A 20,112-nucleotide genomic window follows, 5' to 3' on the forward strand; every position below is an offset into this window, starting at 1 on the left:
CAGCTACGCCGTGTTGTTTTTCCACTGGCTGGCTGATGGACACTCGTGCTGTTACCATCATTTAGACTTCTGTATATAATGCAATGAGTATTCATGCACAAGTTTTCATGTGGACATCTCACTGTTTTCATTTCTCTTAGGTAGATTCCCGGAAGCAGTAAATATGGTAAATTTGTGTGTCACTTAAAAAAAACCCTGCCTGTTTTCCAAATTGGTTGTATTATTTCACATTCCTACCAACAGTGCACAAGGGTTTCAGTTTACTCACATCCTCAACAAAACACGGTCATATCTGACTTTTTTTATTGTAGTCATTCTAGTGAGTATGAAATAATATCTCATTGTTTCAACTATTTTCTAATAATTGATGAAATGTTAAATTATTACATCCTCTGCCCATTATAAAATTGTCTTATTACTGCCAATTTATTTTTTATTTTTTATTTTTTCTTCAATTTTTTTTTCTTCTGAATAACAAGGTATTTCACTTCTTATGACTAACACTGTTCTTGTCTTTTATGGATAGTGTTTTGGAGTAAGAACTTTCTGTCCTAAATGACAAAGGCTTTCTCCTATGATTTCTTCTAGAAATTTATGTGGCTTTACTTCTTACATTTTGTCTATTATCTACTGGGAAGTCATTCTTATACATTGGAAGGTAAGGGTCTTCATCCTTTTTTGTCTTTTGCATCTGGAGAACAACCCTTCTGGGACTACTTGTTGAAAAGACTATCTTTTCCCCACAGAAAGGCCACGGCGCCTTTGCTGAAAATCAACTGAGCATTAAAGTTTATTTGTAGACTCTCAGTTCTGACCCATCAGTCTACGGGCCCATCCTTACACCAATGCCACACATCCTGATTACTGAAGTCTTCCGACATGGTTGCACTTTCTCAAAATTCTTTGGGCTATCCAGGTACTTTGATTTTTAGGATTACCTGATTAATTTCTACAAAGCATCTAATTTGGAAAGTTGTCAGCTATTATTTCTTGGAATAGTTTTTCTGCCACTCTGGGTCCTCTGGAATGTGACAGTGTCCCACAGGCCTCAGAGGCTCTGTTCATTTTCTTCAGGCTTTTTTTTTTCTTAACATGTTCTACTGAGTGATAATTTCTATTGCTCTATCTCCAAGCTAACAGATTCTTCGGTTGTTTTGAATCTGCTATTCAAGTCCTCAAATGATGTTTTTCATTCCCAATATTGTACTCTTCAACTCCATGATTTCCATGTGGCTCTTTTCCATAATTTTGCTATCCTTTATTGAGAATCTCTATGTGTTGGCTTCTGGTGCCATTCACTATTGTCATATTTTTCTTTTTAATTCTTTAAATATCATTTCTTTCAGTTCTCCAAATGTATGTTAATTCCTTTGAATTCTTTCTCTGCTAAATTCAGCATCTGAGAATATTCAGAAGCAGCTTCTGCTGACTTTTTCCTTTACTTATTTTCTAAATAGGCTCCGTGCCTGGTGCAGAGCCCAATGAGGGGCTCGAACTTACGACCCTGAGATCTTGAGCTGAGATCAAGAATCGGATGCTTAACCAACTGAGCCACCCAGGTGCCCTTGCAGATTCTTTCTTGAGTATGAGTCACTCTTTCGTATTTCTTTGCATAGCTTGTCATCTTTTGTTGAAAATCAAACCTTTTGAACAATAAAATGTCTCAACTCTGCATTCTGATCTTTTTTTTCCCTTAAGGTTGCTGCTGTTGCCTTGTCTGTTTGCCTGCTTTGTTCAGTAGCATGGCCAGGTTAGACCTGTGAAGTCGGCTTCCTCTGTGGTGTGCAGTCACTGATGTCTCTGCTCAGTTTCTATTTAATATTCTTCCAAGACTAGCTGTCAGCCAGTTACTGGACACGGGTGCTCAAATATCTCAAATCAGTAAGGCTGATACCATCTGCTAATGGATCTGGGTGTAGGGAGAGAAGAGTGTTCAAAGCCGTGGCCACTTCCAGTCCTGTCTGGTTTACTCCTGCCAGTCCTCTCTCCTACCTGCAGGCGCATAGTCTCAAGGTTGTCCAGGAATGTAAACAGCTTCAGCTCCGAAATCATGGAGCATACTTGACAAGAACATACTTGGCAGCAACTCTGGGCTGGGAGAGATAGACACTGACCTTCCTCCACCTGCCTGTCCCCAAGACGTCACTTCCAGAGACAACAGTGTTGGGCATGGTGTCATCCACCCTTTTGTCACTGCTGGGCTAGCCCTCTGTCCTTGCCACCCGCCCTGCCCTAGCAGAAACCCCCAGCGACATAGCTTGGGGAGTGTGGGAAGCAGCCCCAGGCCAAACACCACAGCTTCCCATTGTTCCCACCCAAACTCTGGCAGCTGTTCAAAACATCAATGAGCCTCAGATTGTTATATGCCTCTGGTTGATTTCCAGAACACTGAAGGGGCTGCTTTGTCAGTTTTGCCCAGTTTTAGAGTCATTTTCTTCTGAAAAGAAAATCCGGTGATCTCCTTACTTGGTCATAGTCAGAAAGGCCAATTCTTCTGCTTACTTTTAGTCCTTTACAGTTATTCTTACGATTTTTACTTTGAAATATTTCAAAGCTCAAGAATAAGAGAGAATATAATGAACATCTATGTACTCAACCCTCAGCTTAAGAAGTGACACATGATGGGCTCATCTGAACCTCCTCATATACTTCCCCCTGATCCTAAATTTGCCGCCCCTCAAAAAATCCCCTTTCCAGAAAGACCCATTATCCCAAAACTTGATATTTGTTCATCTAATTTGTACTTCTGCTATTTTATTCATATCTATCTATACATGGCAGCTACAGTTGTGCATTTTGAAATGCACATTCATTTTTATGTTATTTGTACGTATTCTTCTACAACTTACTCTTTTATGCTCGTTATTATGTTTTTCAGATTTAGTCATATAAATACGTGTGGCTTTAACTCATTGACAGTTAACCACTCTATAAACATGCCACAATCCCTCCATTCTCCTGTGAGGGACATCTACATGTTTCCAATAAATGCTGTTACATAACACTGCCACGAACACTCTCGTATGCTTCTCATGCACACAGGCAAGAGTAACAAGGGTCTGGAGGACGACAGGGAGGGGCCCCCGGTGCTTGTGTAAATACATGAAATCTCCCCACTGGCTCCCACACGGTCCAAGGCAGAAAGTGGGAGAACTCATAAGACGGCAAACGATTGTCCTCCGTGACGGGGATTCAAGGCCTTCACAGAACCTGGGTTTAGAGTCACGAGAGGCCTTCCCAGACAGGACGCAACTCATCCTGTGTCACCCAGCAAGTCAGTGGAAAAGCTGGGACTAAAACCTAGGTTTCCTGTCTTCCTTGTTCTCAAAGCAAGAGGTGTGGACTAGAGGCATTAGCATCAGCTGGGAATTTGTTAAAAATACAAAATCTCAGGCTGTACCCCAGATATGCTGAATCAGAGTCTGCATTTTAACAAAAATGCCCAGGTAACCTGTATGCACAGTAAAGTCTGGAAAGTACTCTGGAGGAGGTATACAGGGAAGGAATTCCCAGATCACAATGTAGCAGTTCTTTAGCGATATCACACAATGCCAAATTTCTCTCCAAAGTACTGTACCAATTTAGTTTCCCAGATTACTCTAATTTTTTCTGTGTCTAATTACAGCATAAAGCCATTTCTCATTGCTCTCATGTCTGCTTTGATTCCATTTGCCTTACCACGTCCCACTTCCTAACACTAGATCCTCAAACTCTGGCCCTAAAGATCCTTCCTCGTGCTGCTCCACACTAACCTGTGATGAAAGGGGTACGTGGTTAAATAAATTTGGGAAACCACAGGTTAATATACGTAGGACAAGTTCTTAACCCTAAGACTCTCAGAGATCTTAGTGTGTTCTCTCAGGAACCTCTGAGAGTGGACTACATTTCAAGCATTTTCCTAAGCTTATTTCACCACTTACCTTTTTTCAGTCATGGGTCATCTTTGAAAATACTTGAATAAACTAACGTTTTAAGGAACACAGATGAGGGGAGATCTGTGATTATTTACAGAGGCTTCCAACCTTTTTAAAACAAAAATCATAAATAAAATCAATTTCTGGGGCGCCTGGGTGGCTCTGCCTTCAGCTCAGGTCATAATCCCAGGGTCCTGGATCGAGCCCCAGGTCGGGCTCTCTGCTCAGCAGGGAGCCTCCTTCCCCCCCAACCCTCCCTGCCTACCTCTCTGCCTACTCGTGGTCTCTCTCTGTCAAATAAACAAACAAAATCTTAAAAAAAAAAAAAAATCAATTTCCTCTCTTATAATCTCCAGATCTTCTCATATTAAAAAGACTCATTCTAGCTACTTCTTTGCAACTTTATGTATATAAAATACCACCACCAGGAAAAAAAAAATACATTTTGCTCAAATGAATTTCTCCCTCTCCAGGTTTCTTCATGCTTTCAGTAAAAAGAAATAAGTATGGAATGATCAGGTCCAAAACTTCAAATAGTTTCTCTTTGCTCTAAAACAGCCGAGGAGAACAAATTAGCAGCTGCTCTGAGACCTAGAGCAGAAAAGCCCCAAGTCTCCGCTCCAGTGTTCCCACACAGATGGCCAGCTGAAAAGGCTGTTCCTTTATCTCCCTGTGGTTTCCCTGAAGAAATTAAAAGCTACAGGACTCCAGTGATCTCTGGATAGTGAAGATCACTCACTCTCTCTTATTGTGTTTTACTATTGTTTCATCTTTTCTACAGTGAGTATGTGTTACTACTTTTGCAACTAGAAAAAATACAGTTTTATTCTAAAAGGCTTAATTTGAAAGGAACAAAACAAGTCACAGAACAATAAAATTGAAATCCATCTCATTACTCTATCAAAATAGACACAAAAGGTGACCCTCAATTGGGGTGCAGATGCCTCTGCAAGATTACTGTCTAAAACTGATTGTGTCTAACATTCTTTAAATACGACATTAAACTTTAAAACCTTTATGAACACAGACTTAGCTTTATCTAGGTTTCAATTCTGGGAGATGACAGACTACTGGCAAACCCGCTGGTCTGACTCTTGCTGCACTCTCCTGGTTCTAGAAGATGGGAGTGCCTATACCATGTACAGCTACGGCAAGGATGATGAAAACATGGATTAAAAAGTGCCACATCATGTCAGCAGGGAAACACAAATTAAAACAACTCATTAGAATGGCCACAATCCAGAATACAGATGGCAGCAGAGCTTGCGATGATGTGGGACAAGAGAAACTCTCATTTATTGCTGGTGGACCCGCAAAACGGTACAGCCGCTGGGGAGGATGGTCTGGCAGTTTATAAAATGAAACGCGCGCTAACCACGTAACTCAGTAATCACGCACCCAGAGGATCTGAAAACTAAACAAAACATCTAGACAAAAACCTGCACACGAATGTTTACAGCAGCTTAATTCATAATTGCCAAAACTCGGAAGTAAGCAAGATGTCCTTCAGTAGGTGACAGATAAACTGCGGTACATCTGGAAAATGGAGCACTGTTCAGCACTTACAAGAAATGCACCATCAAGCCATGAAAAGACAGGGAGGTAATCTAAATGTATGCTACAAACTGAAAGAAGTCGGTATGCACAGGCTAGACGCTGTTATGATTCCAACTACAGGACATTCTGGAAAAGGCAAAACTATGGAAACAGTAAAAAAAATTTATCAGTGGTTGCCAAGGGGTGGAGAAATGGGAGGGATCGGGGAAGGGATGGATAGGCAGAGTGCTGAGGATGTTTAGGGCAGTGAACATAATCGGTATGATACCATCACAGTGGGTACAAATCTGTCCAAACCCTTAAAATGCTCCATAGCAGTAGTGACCTTCCAAGTAAACTATGGACCGTGAGTGATTAGAAGTCATCGCTGTAGGTTCACTACCTGTAACGCATGCACGGCTCCAGACGGGGAGGCCGATAGTGAGGGAGGCCCTTCCTGTGTGGGGCTATAGGGGAAATCTCCGTATAGCTTTCTGGGAGCTTTGCTGGGAGCATAAAACTGCTCTGAAGAATAAAGTCTGTTAAAAAAACACCCCCCCCCAAACCCCTTGCAGTTCAGTGTCTGGCATATATATAGTAAGTGCTCAATAAATTGCAACTCTTGTTACTAAAGCAGTTAAATTAGAGATAGTCTCAAATGCTCCCACAAGAAATGAAGACAGTTACTACTGAGTCCCTTTAGACATTTATCCTGATAAGATAAAAAGCATCCTCCTCGAAGAGGTAATCCTTCAGAGTCCGTAACCTAGATGAATGATTCTCAATGGAACATGTCATTTTGCAAAGTTATTAAGTGAAATGTAGAAATGCAAAATGACTAAGGATTTCATCACAGCCAGTTATTTAGTAAGTGCAAGTTTTACAGACTCTCAAAATCATTATTTAAGAAACAAATTCAACTAAAGGAAAAAGACATGCATCTCAAGAAATGAATGGTAATATCAAAAATGAATATTAAAAAATGAATATAATCATAGAATTATGTTGTAAATGATGTGGTTTCACGGTGGTAGAATGCTTACCTACAGAGCACTAATTTCTAGAAGGAACAACAAAATTTACAACCCCCCTTGTTCTGTTTACCTGGATGAGTCATGGTGACAGGCTCCTCTTTGGATTTGTTATTGTAGATGACTACGGCAACTGCATTGTGGAAAGCAGCCCGTGATATTTTCTCTTTAAATGTGCAATTTCCCCTCTGCAGCAAGGCAATCCACTGTTTGATGTTAGGAGGGACAAAGAACCGTGTCTGAGGATCACAGCCCAGATGATCAGCAACTAAACAGAAAAGAAAAAAAAACATTAATTTTTCTCAACATAAATAAAATCAATCAAATTTTTATCAAAGTGCTCAACTGTTCCCCGAATACTGGTGGTATCCAAAGCACTTTGAGCAGCTCCCTGCCAGCAGAGCTATGAATATACCCATGAACCTGAACCCTCATCTGTACAGGGAGAGAGAGGCTCCATTAACATGTTACCTGTGATGCAAATGAAAACCGTGAAAAATCCTGTTTAACTTCATAGGCTGACAAAGGAAAAACAGACTGACAATGCCCAGTGTAGGCTGGTGAAGAGAGGGGGACAAAAGGGCAAACAGAGACACCCTCATCCCCCAACACCCAGGTGACTGAGTGATCTACCCGTGACTTCTGCTCTTTCGTTGGCACTTACTCTTCTCTCCACACCCCTACCCTACCCCCACCCTCTTCTCACCCTGTCTCACCCCAACCCCACGCTGCAGAGAGAGACTGATTTTGCTTGAGGTAAATGGGGCAGCCAAACTAACCTTTGCTTCAGTTACTAAGTGGCTTGTTAAAATTCAAGCATGTTTGAACAAATTTCTTCATAAGTATCTAAGGAAATTATAAAGGTAAGTTCTGGCTTGTATTGGAAGTTCAAATAGTTAAAATAACATGAAACTAGAAACCAAATTATTCCTGTAATTTACATTTATTGGTAAAAATTACAATTCCACATTAATATATATATATTAACTTTACTATATCCTATATATATAGTATACTATATATACTATACTATATATATAGTATATTACTATACTATATTACTATATATACTATATATATTAAGATATATATATATTAACTTTACTATATATAGGACAACTTGTTACTTGTCTAACAACATGCATGCAGACCCCAGGACACTCTCTTGGGGACCCTGATTACACGGCTATTGCTGTGGATCTGGGGGGAGAGTCTGTTCCAGACACCGGTGAGTACACAGCAGCTTGTAAGGCCAGGCTCCTCTCTCTGAGGCAGCACAGATGGTCACGACAGCCCTGCCCACCTCTGCCCTGGCTGCTCCTCCCTCTCCCCCTCTCCTCATGTTTCTAACAGGTGAACTTGAACCGCCAGGGTGGTCCAGAGGGTGAGGGGGTAAGAATCCCAATGGAGAAGTCTGCAGACCGCCATCCACCTCTGTGCCAGAGGACATCCGCCTCTGTGCCAGAGGACAGCCCTAGGCTTGCACTGGCTGGGGTGGGGGTGGGGGCAGGAAGGGTAAGAGAGTAACAGTAAAAGCAAATAAATAATGAAAACATGAAGTCAGTATTAATAATCGACTGTATGAAAAGGTGACATCAGTGGGGAAATACATCTTTCCACATCCTGGAAGCACACTACTTAGCCGGAGAAATGAAACGTTCACACCACTTAAACCACACAGTGTAGAGATGCCAACTAACTTGGGAAAAATGGTACATCTATCATCCCATTTACACTGTATTTCCCCCCAAATTCTCTTATTATCACAGTGAGGGATCATAATGAGAGTGTATTTGCTATCAGAGGTCTCCTGACACAACTGAGACATAAATAATTTTACAATGTCATGATTTACATTGTTGACAAATATCACCCCTTTCCTTAAACAATTTTTGCACTCTGAAACTTTAGTCCTTTCTCAATCAAAGTAAATGGATGGGAAAAAAGCCTATATCACAATTTTAGCAGTCAATTATTTTTGTTTATTTTTATTTTTTAACATATTTTACATTTTAAAAATATTTTATTTATTTGAGAGAGAGACAGTGAGAGAGAGCATGAGCAAGGAGAAGGTCAGAGGGAGAAGCAGACTCCCCATGGAGTTGGGAGCCCAATGCGGAACTCGATCTCAGGACTCCAGGATCATGACCTGAGCTGAAGGCAGTCACTAACCAACTGAGTCACCCAGGCCACCTTACTCTGTTTATTTTTAAAGATTTTATTTGAGAGGGAGAGAGAGAACGTGTGTGCATGCACACACAAGTTGGGGGAGGGGCAGAAGGAGAGGGAGAAGCAAGCCCAATCCCCTCTCAGGGCTAGATCCCAGGATCCTGGGATCATGACCTGAGCCTAAGGCAGACGCTTAATGACTGAACCACCCAGGTGCCCCAGTAGTCAACTATTTACTGAAAGACACATTGAAGGCATTGTGAAACTTTGAAATCCTCAAACAGACTGTTCACTTGCAGTGGAATCTGTTTCCCAGATAATTATGCTGCTTTAGAATAGAAGCATTTAGGCTATGTGTTAGATAACCTGTCTTGGAAAAACCTCCAATACCATACATAGAGAGCAAGCAAAGAGCTGGTTTAAGTGTTTTGTTATTTTTCGTAACGCACTGCTGCACAAACCCTGGAAGAACATGCAGAATCAAGAATACCCAAAAGGATATATATACTTCAGCAAAATGGTCATTTTTTTATAACTTATCCTGTGCTCCCTATGATTTCACACATATTCCCAGGGCCATAAGGAGGAAACAACAAGACGGTCATGGAATCAGCAAGACGTGGGGCTCACACTCTAGATCAATTATTCACTAGCTGAACAACCACCTGGGCTCAATGATCTCATCTTCAACTTTTACTAACAAACACGGAGTTAAAATTCTTACCTCATGAGTTATATATGTGAAAAAGGCTACAATAATTCCTCTACTCTTAAGTGCTTTAAAAAAATTAATTCTCTTGGGGGCACCTGGGTGGCTCAGTTAGAGCACCTGGCTCTTAATGTTGGCTCAGGTCATGGTTTCAGGGCTGCGGTATTAAGCCCTGTGCTCAGCGGGGAGTCTGCTTGAGATTCTCTCTCCCTCTCCTTCTGCCCCTTCCCCGAACGCTTTCTCGCATGCATTCAATACAAACATACATACATATATACATACACACTTATAATCTTAAAAAAAATCAACTCCCTTTCCTTTAGTTTTATGGGTTTCATCTTATCTGGTCCTAGTGTTCTAGTTTGGTGCCGTGGGGATTTTCTGCATCGATGTGTGTGAAATCCACCCACAGCTCAGAGCACATGTCCACCCCACATCCCTGGCTCCTAACACCTACTGCTCCCGTCTCATACCCTATCCCTGTGGCGCTGACAGTGTCATCTTCTTCTTAGAAGATAACAGTCATAATTTCCAAGACGGAAAAGACACAGGAAAGGATGCAACCATGGAGCAAAATCTACCAAACATACTGAAGGAGAACTTGAAAATTCTCTTAAGGAATCCCCACCCACTAAGAACAGATTCTACCCACAACTGCAGGACCCAAACAAATTCCAACAACAGACTATATGAGCGGAAGAATATCCTTGTTCCCAAAATTCACCCAAGTCATAGTCCATAAAAGGACTTTGTGAACATTTATATCAGCAAGAATATGAAATAATAAGGGAGAATAAGATATTCAAGTTCCTGTTCAAGGAAGGAGGTTTCATTATTCGGAAAAAGAAAGAGGTTTTCATAACCACTTAATACTGCCATGTGTTTATTTTATCTATTCATCCCTTCCTGTAATTAAAAAATAACTTGAACAGTGAAAATGTGAACAGCTCTAACACAACTTCCCAAGAGGACTGAAGACGAATGGGTTCAGTGGTCCTACTTTGCAATGTAATACCAGTTGCTTACACTTGAAGCAATTTATTAAGTGAGGACGCAGTATGGCACCAAATATCTACGCAATTAAGAAGCATTAAAATTTATCAATAGCAATTTTGCTCAAATTCAAAATCATTTTACTTCTTTTTTTTTTTTTTAAACCTGCCAAATCTAGAGAAGGACTTCACCTCTGACTTCTTTGCATTTATTAGTTATCATGTCAGGAAAAACAAGGAAGTTATTGTGAAAACATGAAATTACAGATGATATAAAATACTGCATTACAGTATCTTATAATTTTGTGAATTATACTTAAATAAACCTGAAAAAATGTCGTATTGCAGAGAGACCAAACTTCTGTTTTTTTTCTGTACGGCCTTTCCTGCTGAATCCAGAAACAGTAATGAGAATCTCATTCCTTGATTAGAATCAAACGACTACTGACAGGAACAATTACGGAATCCTCACCTCAAGGAACACAGATGCTTAGCAACAACCCAACACCTTGGTCTTGAGTCTCAAGGAACCTCTAGGTGTACTGAGAAAGCAACGCTGGACACAGAAATGAAATCTCAGCAAACTGGTTATTAGTACAACATGAAGGGTGCTTAGAGACCCAGGAAAAGAGCCACACAACGGTAAAGGTCTCGTGGGGGCTGGAACTCAGATGGAACACTGGAAAATCGCTAGGCAGTGAGCAGGGGGTGCAGAAGGGACCAGCACCAGAACAGAGGACAAAGATGAAGCCCTTCTCCTCAACTCTCGTGACAATCAAGTAAGATGACACATAACCCCCATTACAACACTATATCAATGTAAGAGAATCAAGTTCTGAAAAGACGACACCATCTGCGGTGGGAACAGAGGAAGAATATCCTGGCACAAGGAGCGTGTAAATATTTCAAGGGTTCTGTGAGTGACGATGTCAGTCAATAAACTAACTCTGTCTTGCCCAAGCAGCCCGAAACTCCCACTTTGGTTCACCTGACTTAGACTTCGTTGTGGGAAAATGCAAGTGCCCCATTTAGTGTGTAGCGGTCACGGTGTTACTGTGTGGGTCCTGTCTCCTCCCGCACCCGAGAACCACCAATCCACTGCCATAGGGAAGAGTCCTGCTGGGCCGGGGCACAGCCAGCTCCCCTGGGGCGCCTCCCGCTCTCAGAGCCTGGGTATCTTGGTTCCTCCCTCTGAAAGGCCCAGCCCCGTTTCCTTGCTGACGTCCTCTCAAACCTCAGGATTCTGCTAAAATCTCCCTTCCGGAACACCCTCCTGGCCTCCTGAGCCTGAGATGGGTGCTCTGTTTCCATGGCACCCTGAGATGACACACTAGCATTCATCTTACCGTCCTAGCAACTGGCTGTTTGCTCGGAGTCTCTCTTCGAGCGTGAGACCCAGCATCTCCTCCAGTACGTGTGGGACAGAGGAGGCACTGGACCTCTAGGCAAAGGGAGAAATGGGAGAACGACATACGGAGACTGAACAAAAACGGACACAGAGAGTCTATGCCAAAGACCACTGTTTCCTGTGGTAGTGTTCTGACCAGTGTGACGTTCTGCCAGCTGCTTCCTATGAAAAACGTAAAAATAAAGATAAGCCTAACTAGTTACCCTGGTCAGGTACGTTCTGGCTCTTTGCTCCCTAGTTCCACATGAGATTATAATCTCATCTTTAGGTTTCTTGCTTCTTCTCCTGAATTTCCTTATTTTCCCTCTGTTAAATTCTAATTTTATGATTCAAAGGACAAAACAGAATTCCTTATTTGCGTTTCCAGTTTCTTAATTTTTAATGTTCAGTGACTGGATTTAAATGTCTAGCTTTCATCCCTTCATCCACATCCACAGATAACTTACTCTTACGATTTCTACATTTTCACTTTTTAAAAAAGATTTTATTTATTTATTTGAGAAAGAAAGAGAGAGCATGAGAGGGGTGAGGCAGCTGGAGAAGCAGACTCCCTCCCAAGCAGGGAGCCCAATGTAGGACTCGATCCTGGGACTCCAGAATCATGACCTGAGCTGAAGGCAGTTGCTTAACCAACTGAGCCACTCAGGCCCCTACATTTTCACTTTAATCTACCATCTTTTCATTATTTATCTTCAGTGTTTGTTTAATCTTGTTGAAATGCTCTGCTTTCCTTTTGTCTTAATTTCTCATTAACTCATTTGTAAGTTCCATTTTTCTCTTAACCTCCTATCTACTTGGTTCCTCTAATTTTCTCATCCCTTCCCCCTACCCAACACCGGTAATCAAGATGATCAGACCCACTGCTAGATCTTGTTACTTAATGTGATCAGAAGGAAGCACAGTTATTTTAAATACTGATGCTGCCATTTCAGGAGACTCGGCTCCCTTTAATCTTATTTACTTTTGCACAGATCACTACTCTGAGAAGCAGCCTGGGGGTCTCTCTTTCATTAGACTGCAAACGGAGCCTCAACCGCCAGGGTTAGTGAATGCATACTGCTTACAGGAAGACTTGGATCCGTTTCCGTTATTTCACTTTGTCCTCCTGTATCCTGCGATTCCTAAGTTCTTTATACTTTCCTCCATCTGTCCCTACTTCTGAAAGCACTGATCACATTTTCTCTATTCCCCTCTTTTCCTCCATTTATATATTCAAGTCCTATTTTTTTTAGAGGTTACTCTTAAAATGTTAACACGCATACCTGATAAAGAGTTTACATTTCATCAATGTCTCTAGTTCCTTCCTGAAGAATACAGGCTCTTAAAATATGTATTGGTTTCACAGGGCTACCCCCACCAAAAACCACTACACACCTGGTGGCTTAAACAACAGAAATGTATTCTCTCTCAGTTGTGAGGGACAGATGTCTGCAGTCAGGGTGCTGGCAGGCTCAGGTGCCCTCCGAAAAGCTTCAGGGGAAAGACCCTTGCTTGACTCTCCCAGCTTCTGCTGGCCCCTGGAGACCTTTGGCTTCTGGCTGCATTGTTCCAACCTCTGCCTCTGTCTGCATGTGGCCTTCTCCACTGTGCCCATGCCTTCACTTCTATCTCTAAGAACACTTACTGTTGGATTTAAGGCCCATTTGGTTAATGCAAGGTGCTCTCGTCTCAAGATCTTCATCTAATTACTTCTTCAATGTAATTTTTTCCAAATAAGGTTTCCACATTCCTAGGTTCTGGGGATTAGGTCACCGACACATCTTCTGGGAGGCCACCATTCAATCTATTGCCAGATGCAGTTCCAACCACCCCCTTTCATCTTACCTATAATTACCCTTACTCAGATCTACCTTGCTCTAATTACCCCATCCCTAGTATTTATAGTTTCATATGGTCAATGCCTGTTGAATGTTACCTACAGATACTGGTCAGTCCTTATGTTAGTCTAGGATCTCCAGAGAAACAGACCAATAAGATACATGTGTGTATAAAGAGACGGTGTGTAAGGAATTAGCTCATGGGGCTGTGGAGGCTGACAAACCCCAAGATCTGCAGGGTAAGTCAGCAAACTGGAGAGATAATGGTGTGGCTCTAGTTGGAAGCCTAGCAGCTTGAGACTCAGGAAGAGCTAATGTTTCAGTTTGAGTCTGCGGGCAGGGAAAGGCCAATCTCCTAATGCAAAACCAGTCAGGCAAGAGGAATTCTCTCTTACTGGAAGGAAAATCAGCTCTTTTGTTTTATGCAGGCCTTCGACTGATTAGATGAGGCCCACACACATCAGGGATGGCAATCTCCTTTGACCCACTTTATTCAGTCTACCAACTTAAATGTTAATCTCATCTAAAAATACCCTGAGAGAAACACCCAGAATATCTGACCAAATCACCTAGACACCCTCTGGCCCAGTAAAAGTGATACTTAAAATGAACCATGACAGGGGCCCCTGAGCGGTACAGTAGGTGAAGCCTCTGACTCTTGGTTTCAGCTCAGGTTACCATCTCAGGATTGTGAGGTCAAGCCCCCATTAGGCTGTGCTCAGCAGGGAGTTTGCGTAAAGATTCTCTCCCTCCGCCCCTCCCCAAAACTCAAGTGGAATTTAAAAAAAAAAAAAACAACTTTTTTTTTTAAAGATTTTATTTATTCGTTTGACAGAGAGAGAGAGAAAGAGAGAGAGAGAGGGAGGGCAACCACACAAGCAGGGGAAGCAGTAGGCAAAGGGTGAGGGGGAAGTAGGCTCCCTTGCTGAGCAGGAAGCCTGACGCAGGGGTCAATCCCAGAACTCCAGGATCACGACCTGAGCCCAAGGCAGATGCCTAACCAACTGAGCCACTCAGGTGCCCCTCTAATAAATAAATCTTTTAAAAAATTAATCATCGCTATCCTCTTCATATCTCACTTTTTCCTTCTGTCCTTCATTTTCTCCTTCCTTATAAGAATAGTAAGAACATCCCTTTGATGTTCCTTCAAATAAGGATCTGTTCAGGGTAAAGTCAGGGTTTCGAGTAAACTTGTCTTTTTATATCTGAAAACATCTTTCATATGATCCCATTCTTGAATGACAGCTTAATTAGGTAAAAAATTCTGGATACTTTCCTCAGCACTTTGAAGATATTATTCCATTGTTTTCTGCTTCTTATGATGAGAAGAAGCTGAAGAAAACATTTTAATTGTAAAGGTTCTCAAATGTTATTTTATCTACTTTGCAGCTTTGAGTCTAGTATATTTTAAAAGTAAAATAAATGTGTCCCTTATTTTCTCCGAGTTGGCAAGTTTTGCTTCTTTGCTTATACTTATTGTAAAGAAACAAATTTTTACAAGTCATTGCCTTTTTGTATGGAATTTTTAACAAGAAGGCAACAACAGAATATCTTCTGTACACCTAGAGTGCAGGATATATCAGTCAACACTGTAAGGAGGGTCATACAGAGCTGACCTGTCAGCAAGTTTAATCATCAATAGCTATCCATTATCATTTGTCTTCTATACTTAGTTATTGCATATCTCAAATGGATTTTGATTATTTTTCACATCCTTACAACTTAAATATATCTGCTGGATGTTCTCCATGACATAATAAAAAGCATCTTAAGAGAATTTTAAATGATGACTAATACAAATCACTTCACCTGAAAAGTTATGTTCAAAAATAATTTCTATTACAACTGATACAACAAGTACTTCATGTAAGAGAGATGAAGCAAATAAAAATAACTAAAAATCGTGCTCAGTCCTTGACTAGTGTACCACAGTGCAACGGAAGTATGTGTTAATTACCTAATCCACATCACTCCCCATTCCACAAAAGCATTACACATTGAGTACGAGTTTTTCTGCAGCTCTCTTTTCTGTTGACTTCTGTTCACCACACGTTCCTCTCGCCTCTCTGCCTACTCTTATTTTCCTGTTGACAGCCTCTTAAATGGAGGGCTTTCACCAAGCATCTGTCCCGAGCCCTCTCTTCTCAGTGGGCAATCTTACCCACTCCCACGGCTTCAACCAACACCTGTATGTATGTAATGTCTAAATCTCTCTCTTGTGTTTTATTCTGCAATTTTCAACTGTCTGCTACATATTTCTCCATGAATACTGAGTATCCCCAACTCATTATTCTCCCCCATCAAATGTGATGTCCTGACCGAGAGCATCATCATTCACCTAAACACACAAGACTGAAATCCCTGTTGAGAAACAAGGAAGTGACAAGAGAGAGGACTAAATAGAGTGTTCCATTTTCTTGGCTACCACCAAAACCCCACAATGGCCAAGCAAAGCCACTCTATACCTCAACACTGCTGATGCACAGAAGGGTGTAAGGATACCACCGGGCAGGAAAGTCTTGAAAAGCATTATCCCCCCACCCACAGCTTTACTGAGGTATAATTAATAAACAAAAACTACATATATTTAAAGTACACAATGTGATTTGATACACACTGTGAAATGATCACCACAGTCAAGTGAATTCATATATCCATTGCCTCATTTAGTAACCTTTATTATTTTTTTTTAATTTGGTGAAAACACCTGAGATCTAGTCTCTCAGCAAATATCAAGTACGCACGTTGTACGTGTATCGCCAGAACTTATAATGGAAAGCTGGCAACATGGGAAGGCATTATTAACTCTTGGGCAGAAGAGGAAAGAATATGGAAGCATTCCTGTTTTATCTATCACCTCTTCTAGTAGTTCTAGTATTAATGAGTTGGACACAGAGACAACATTAACAAAGACTGGGCCATCTGGAACATAACTTCAAACACATATCTAATGGATTACACACCGTATCAAACAGGATTTGTTCCAGGAATGCAATGATGGTTCAACCTCCACAACAATGTGGTACCCTACATTAACAAATGCCTCCATTTTGGGACCACACAATCATTTCAAAAGATGCAGGGAAAGCATCTGACAAAATTCAACTCTATTTATGATAAAAACTCTCAACTAAATGGGTATAAAGGGAATGTACTTCAACATAATGAAGGTCCTATAAGACAAGCCCACAACTAACATCATACTCCACAGTGAGAAACTAAAACCTTTTCCTCCAAGATCAGGAACAAGACAAGGATGTCCACTCTCATTACCTTTATTTAACATACAGCACTGGAAGTCCTAACCAGAGCAATTAGGCAAGAAAAAAATGTAAGAGGCATCCATATCTGAAAGGAAGAAGTAAAACTGTCTCTATTTGTAAATGACATGACATTATATATAGAAAACCCTAAAAATTCCACCAAAAAGCTGTTACAGCTAATAAACTCAGTAAAGCTACAGTATACAAAACGCACATAAATCTGTTGCATATCTAGACACTACTCATGAATTACTAGAAAGAAAAGAAAACAATCCCATTCACAACTGCATCAAAAAGAATGAAATACTTAGGAATAAATTCAACCAAGGAGGTAAAAGAGCTGTATACTGAAAATTATAAGACATTGATGTAAGAAACTAAGGAAGAAACAAATAGATATTTTGATTGGAAGAATCAATACTGTTAAAATGCCCATATTACCCAGAGCAATCTACTCTACTAAATAGGGATTCAATGCAATCCTTATCAAAATTCCAATGGTATTTTTCACAGAAATAGGACAAATAATCCTAAAATTTGCATGGAGCCACAAAAAGGCCTGAATAGCCAACGCAATTCTGAGAAAGACAAATAAAGCTCGAAATATCATGCTTCCTTATTTTGAACTATATTATGAATCTGTACTAATCTGTACTAATTTGAACTATATTATGAATCTGTACTAATCTGGCATAAAACAGGACACACAGGGGTGCCTGGGAGGCTCAGCTGGTTAAGCACCCGACTCCTGATTTCGGCTTAGGTCATGATCTCAGGGTTGTGGGACTGAACCCTGTGTCAGGTTCTGCGCTCAATGTGGAGTTTACTAAGATTCTCTCTCTCACTCTGCTCCTCCCCCACTGCACCCCCTTCCAAAAAAAAAAAAGACACAGATCAATGGAACAAAATAGAGACCCCAGAAATCTACACATGTATGTCCAATTAATTTACAACAAAGGAGTTAATAATATACAACAGAGAAGGGATGTTCTCTTCAATAAATGGTGTTCTGGGAAAGACAGCAACATGCAAAATAATGAAACAGGAGCACTATCTTACACTGTACACAAAAATCAACTCAAAATGGATCAAAGAATTGAACATAAGACCCGGAACCACAGAATTCCTAAAACAAAACAGGGGCAGTAATTTCCTCGATTTGGTGGTGATTTTTTGGATTCAAAAAAAGTAAAAAGTTGGGCGCCTGGGTGGCTCAGTGGGTTAAGCCGCTGCCTTCGGCTCAGGTCATGATCTCGGAGTCCTGGGATCGAGTCCCACATCGGGCTCTCTGCTCAGCAGGGAGCCTGCTTCCTCCTCTCTCTCTCTCTGCCTGCCTCTCTGCCTACTTGTGATCTCTCTCTGTCAGATAAATAAATAAAATCTTTAAAAAAAAAAAAAAAAAAAAAAAAAAAGTAAAAAGTAAAGGCACCAAAAGCAAAAATGCACAAGTGGGACTTCACCAAACTAAGAAGCTGCGGCACAGCTAAGGAAGCCCATCAACAAAATGAAGAGGAAACCTATCAAATGGGAGAAAATATCCGTAATTCATGTATCTGATAAGGAGCTAATACGCAAAATATAGAGAGAATTTATATAGCAAGAAATTTCTTCATCTTAGGGTCCTTGCTTTATGCAAATCTCTATCACACAGTTCACCATTCCTTACATTTGACAGGTGCTAGCTCAGCGTGTGATGCTGTTGTTAACCTTTGAATCAATAATATGGGAGTTAAAAGAAATGACTCATCCTTACAGAAAAAAAAAAAAAAGGAAAAATGATGGGCTAGGAATAGCTAACTGCTGAGGAAGGAGGTAGGAGAACATGAAAAAAAAATCATGAAGTCAGTCCCTGTGGAGGACAGTTAGAGGGGAAAAAAAAAAAACCCAAAAACTACTTGAGGGACTCAAATGAACACTGAGAACAGAAGATTTTTTTTTTTTTTGAGAACAGGAGATTTAAAGTTTTCATAATCTGAGGTATCTCTAAACAAATATAAGTAATAAGAAAACCCTTTAGTTTATTTTAAATAACAATCAACAGAACTTGTTGAAGTGGGTCTAGAGATGATGGGAAAAGTATACCTAAGGAACTAGAGGGAAAAAAGAAGCAGATATTTTGTATCAAGATAACAGACTTCTTTTAGGGAAATCCAAGAGAACAGAACTCAAGAACCTAAGACACAGAAATGAAACTGTGATGGGGCAATATACCTATGCCAACCTGCCAAACAGAGTAAATATGAAAGTTCTTAACAGGTCACTGAGCTAGGATCTACAGAACTGGAGAGATGTTGCTCAGCTAAAAGCAGGGCGTCTAACAAGTTCATGATCTGCTCTTCCATTCGCTTCCTCTCCAACAAGCTAACGCCTATGGATAACCAGGGGAAACTGCAACCCAGAACCCAACACACACCCAGAATGCAAAGTGACTAGTAACTTGCAAGAAAGCAACCCATCATTACAGAGTTTGCAAAACCCAGGGCAAAGATAGCTGGGTAATTACAAATCATCCTGATGAGAAAGATAATGAACAGAATAGCAAGAAAGCCATAAAGGCAAATGCAGGATGACCGTGCAGACTTAGATTTTTTTTTTTTTCCAAAAATTAAAAAGCCCAGGAAGAGTTAAAGATTGCAAATAATGACAGGAGCAAGCAAAGTGGCTTCTCTCACCCCCTTCCCAAAAGATTTCTTCAAAAGTTTTTTTTAGACCAAGACAAGTAGGAAAGAAATAGGTCTACAGTGGGGTCATCAAAAACAGTGGGTGACAGTATTTCCCAAAACCATTTTTTGCTTTTGTTTCCTCTATCAAAGAGGTGAGAAGGGTGACTGTCAGAGGAAGACTAAGGGACACTGCAACCGGGCACAGAGATCGTCAGAAAGCCAATCCACAGATCCTTGGGGGTACGTTTCTCTGTGACACACTCTCATCTCAGTAAAACTGCTGTTTGCATCTGGTGCACTCATGCTGGTTTCTTCAAGAAATCTCTCATTCCCTTAAGATGATCTGGAATAATCCAGCTTTCTTTGCCCTGGAGTTGGCCAACTAAGAAAACAATATAGTTGCTTCCTTCTAAATTTCCAGTCACTGTGCTTCTACCTCACGAAGTGCAGAGGAAATCTTCCAGCCCTCGGCAGACACCCTCCTCAGCATGTACGTGGGGGGGTGAACCACTTTGAGACAGTGCACATTTCTCTGGCCTCCTCTCTCTCGCTCTCAGTCCTCCTGGCTCTCCAGTCTTCCCAGCACCCTGTGTTGAAAAGACTGTTGTTT

General features: G+C 40.9%; 1 protein-coding gene across 3 annotated transcripts in view; it reads right to left on the minus strand.

Moving 5' to 3' along the window:
* RNF130 (ring finger protein 130) overlaps positions 1-20,112 on the minus strand; it is a 133,698-nt gene that overhangs the window by 94,851 nt on the left and 18,735 nt on the right. For all 3 annotated transcript variants that reach the window (XM_045069343.1, XM_045069344.1, XM_045069342.1), the window contains exon 2: positions 6,555-6,749. In XM_045069343.1, the coding sequence (XP_044925278.1) occupies positions 6,555-6,749 (195 nt within the window). The remainder of the gene's footprint in view (positions 1-6,554; positions 6,750-20,112) is intronic.

Source organism: Mustela putorius, unplaced genomic scaffold (genome assembly GCF_011764305.1).
Source record: "Mustela putorius furo isolate JIRA1106 unplaced genomic scaffold, ASM1176430v1.1 tig00003923_pilon_pilon_pilon, whole genome shotgun sequence".
Classification (NCBI taxonomy): domain Eukaryota; kingdom Metazoa; phylum Chordata; class Mammalia; order Carnivora; family Mustelidae; genus Mustela; species Mustela putorius.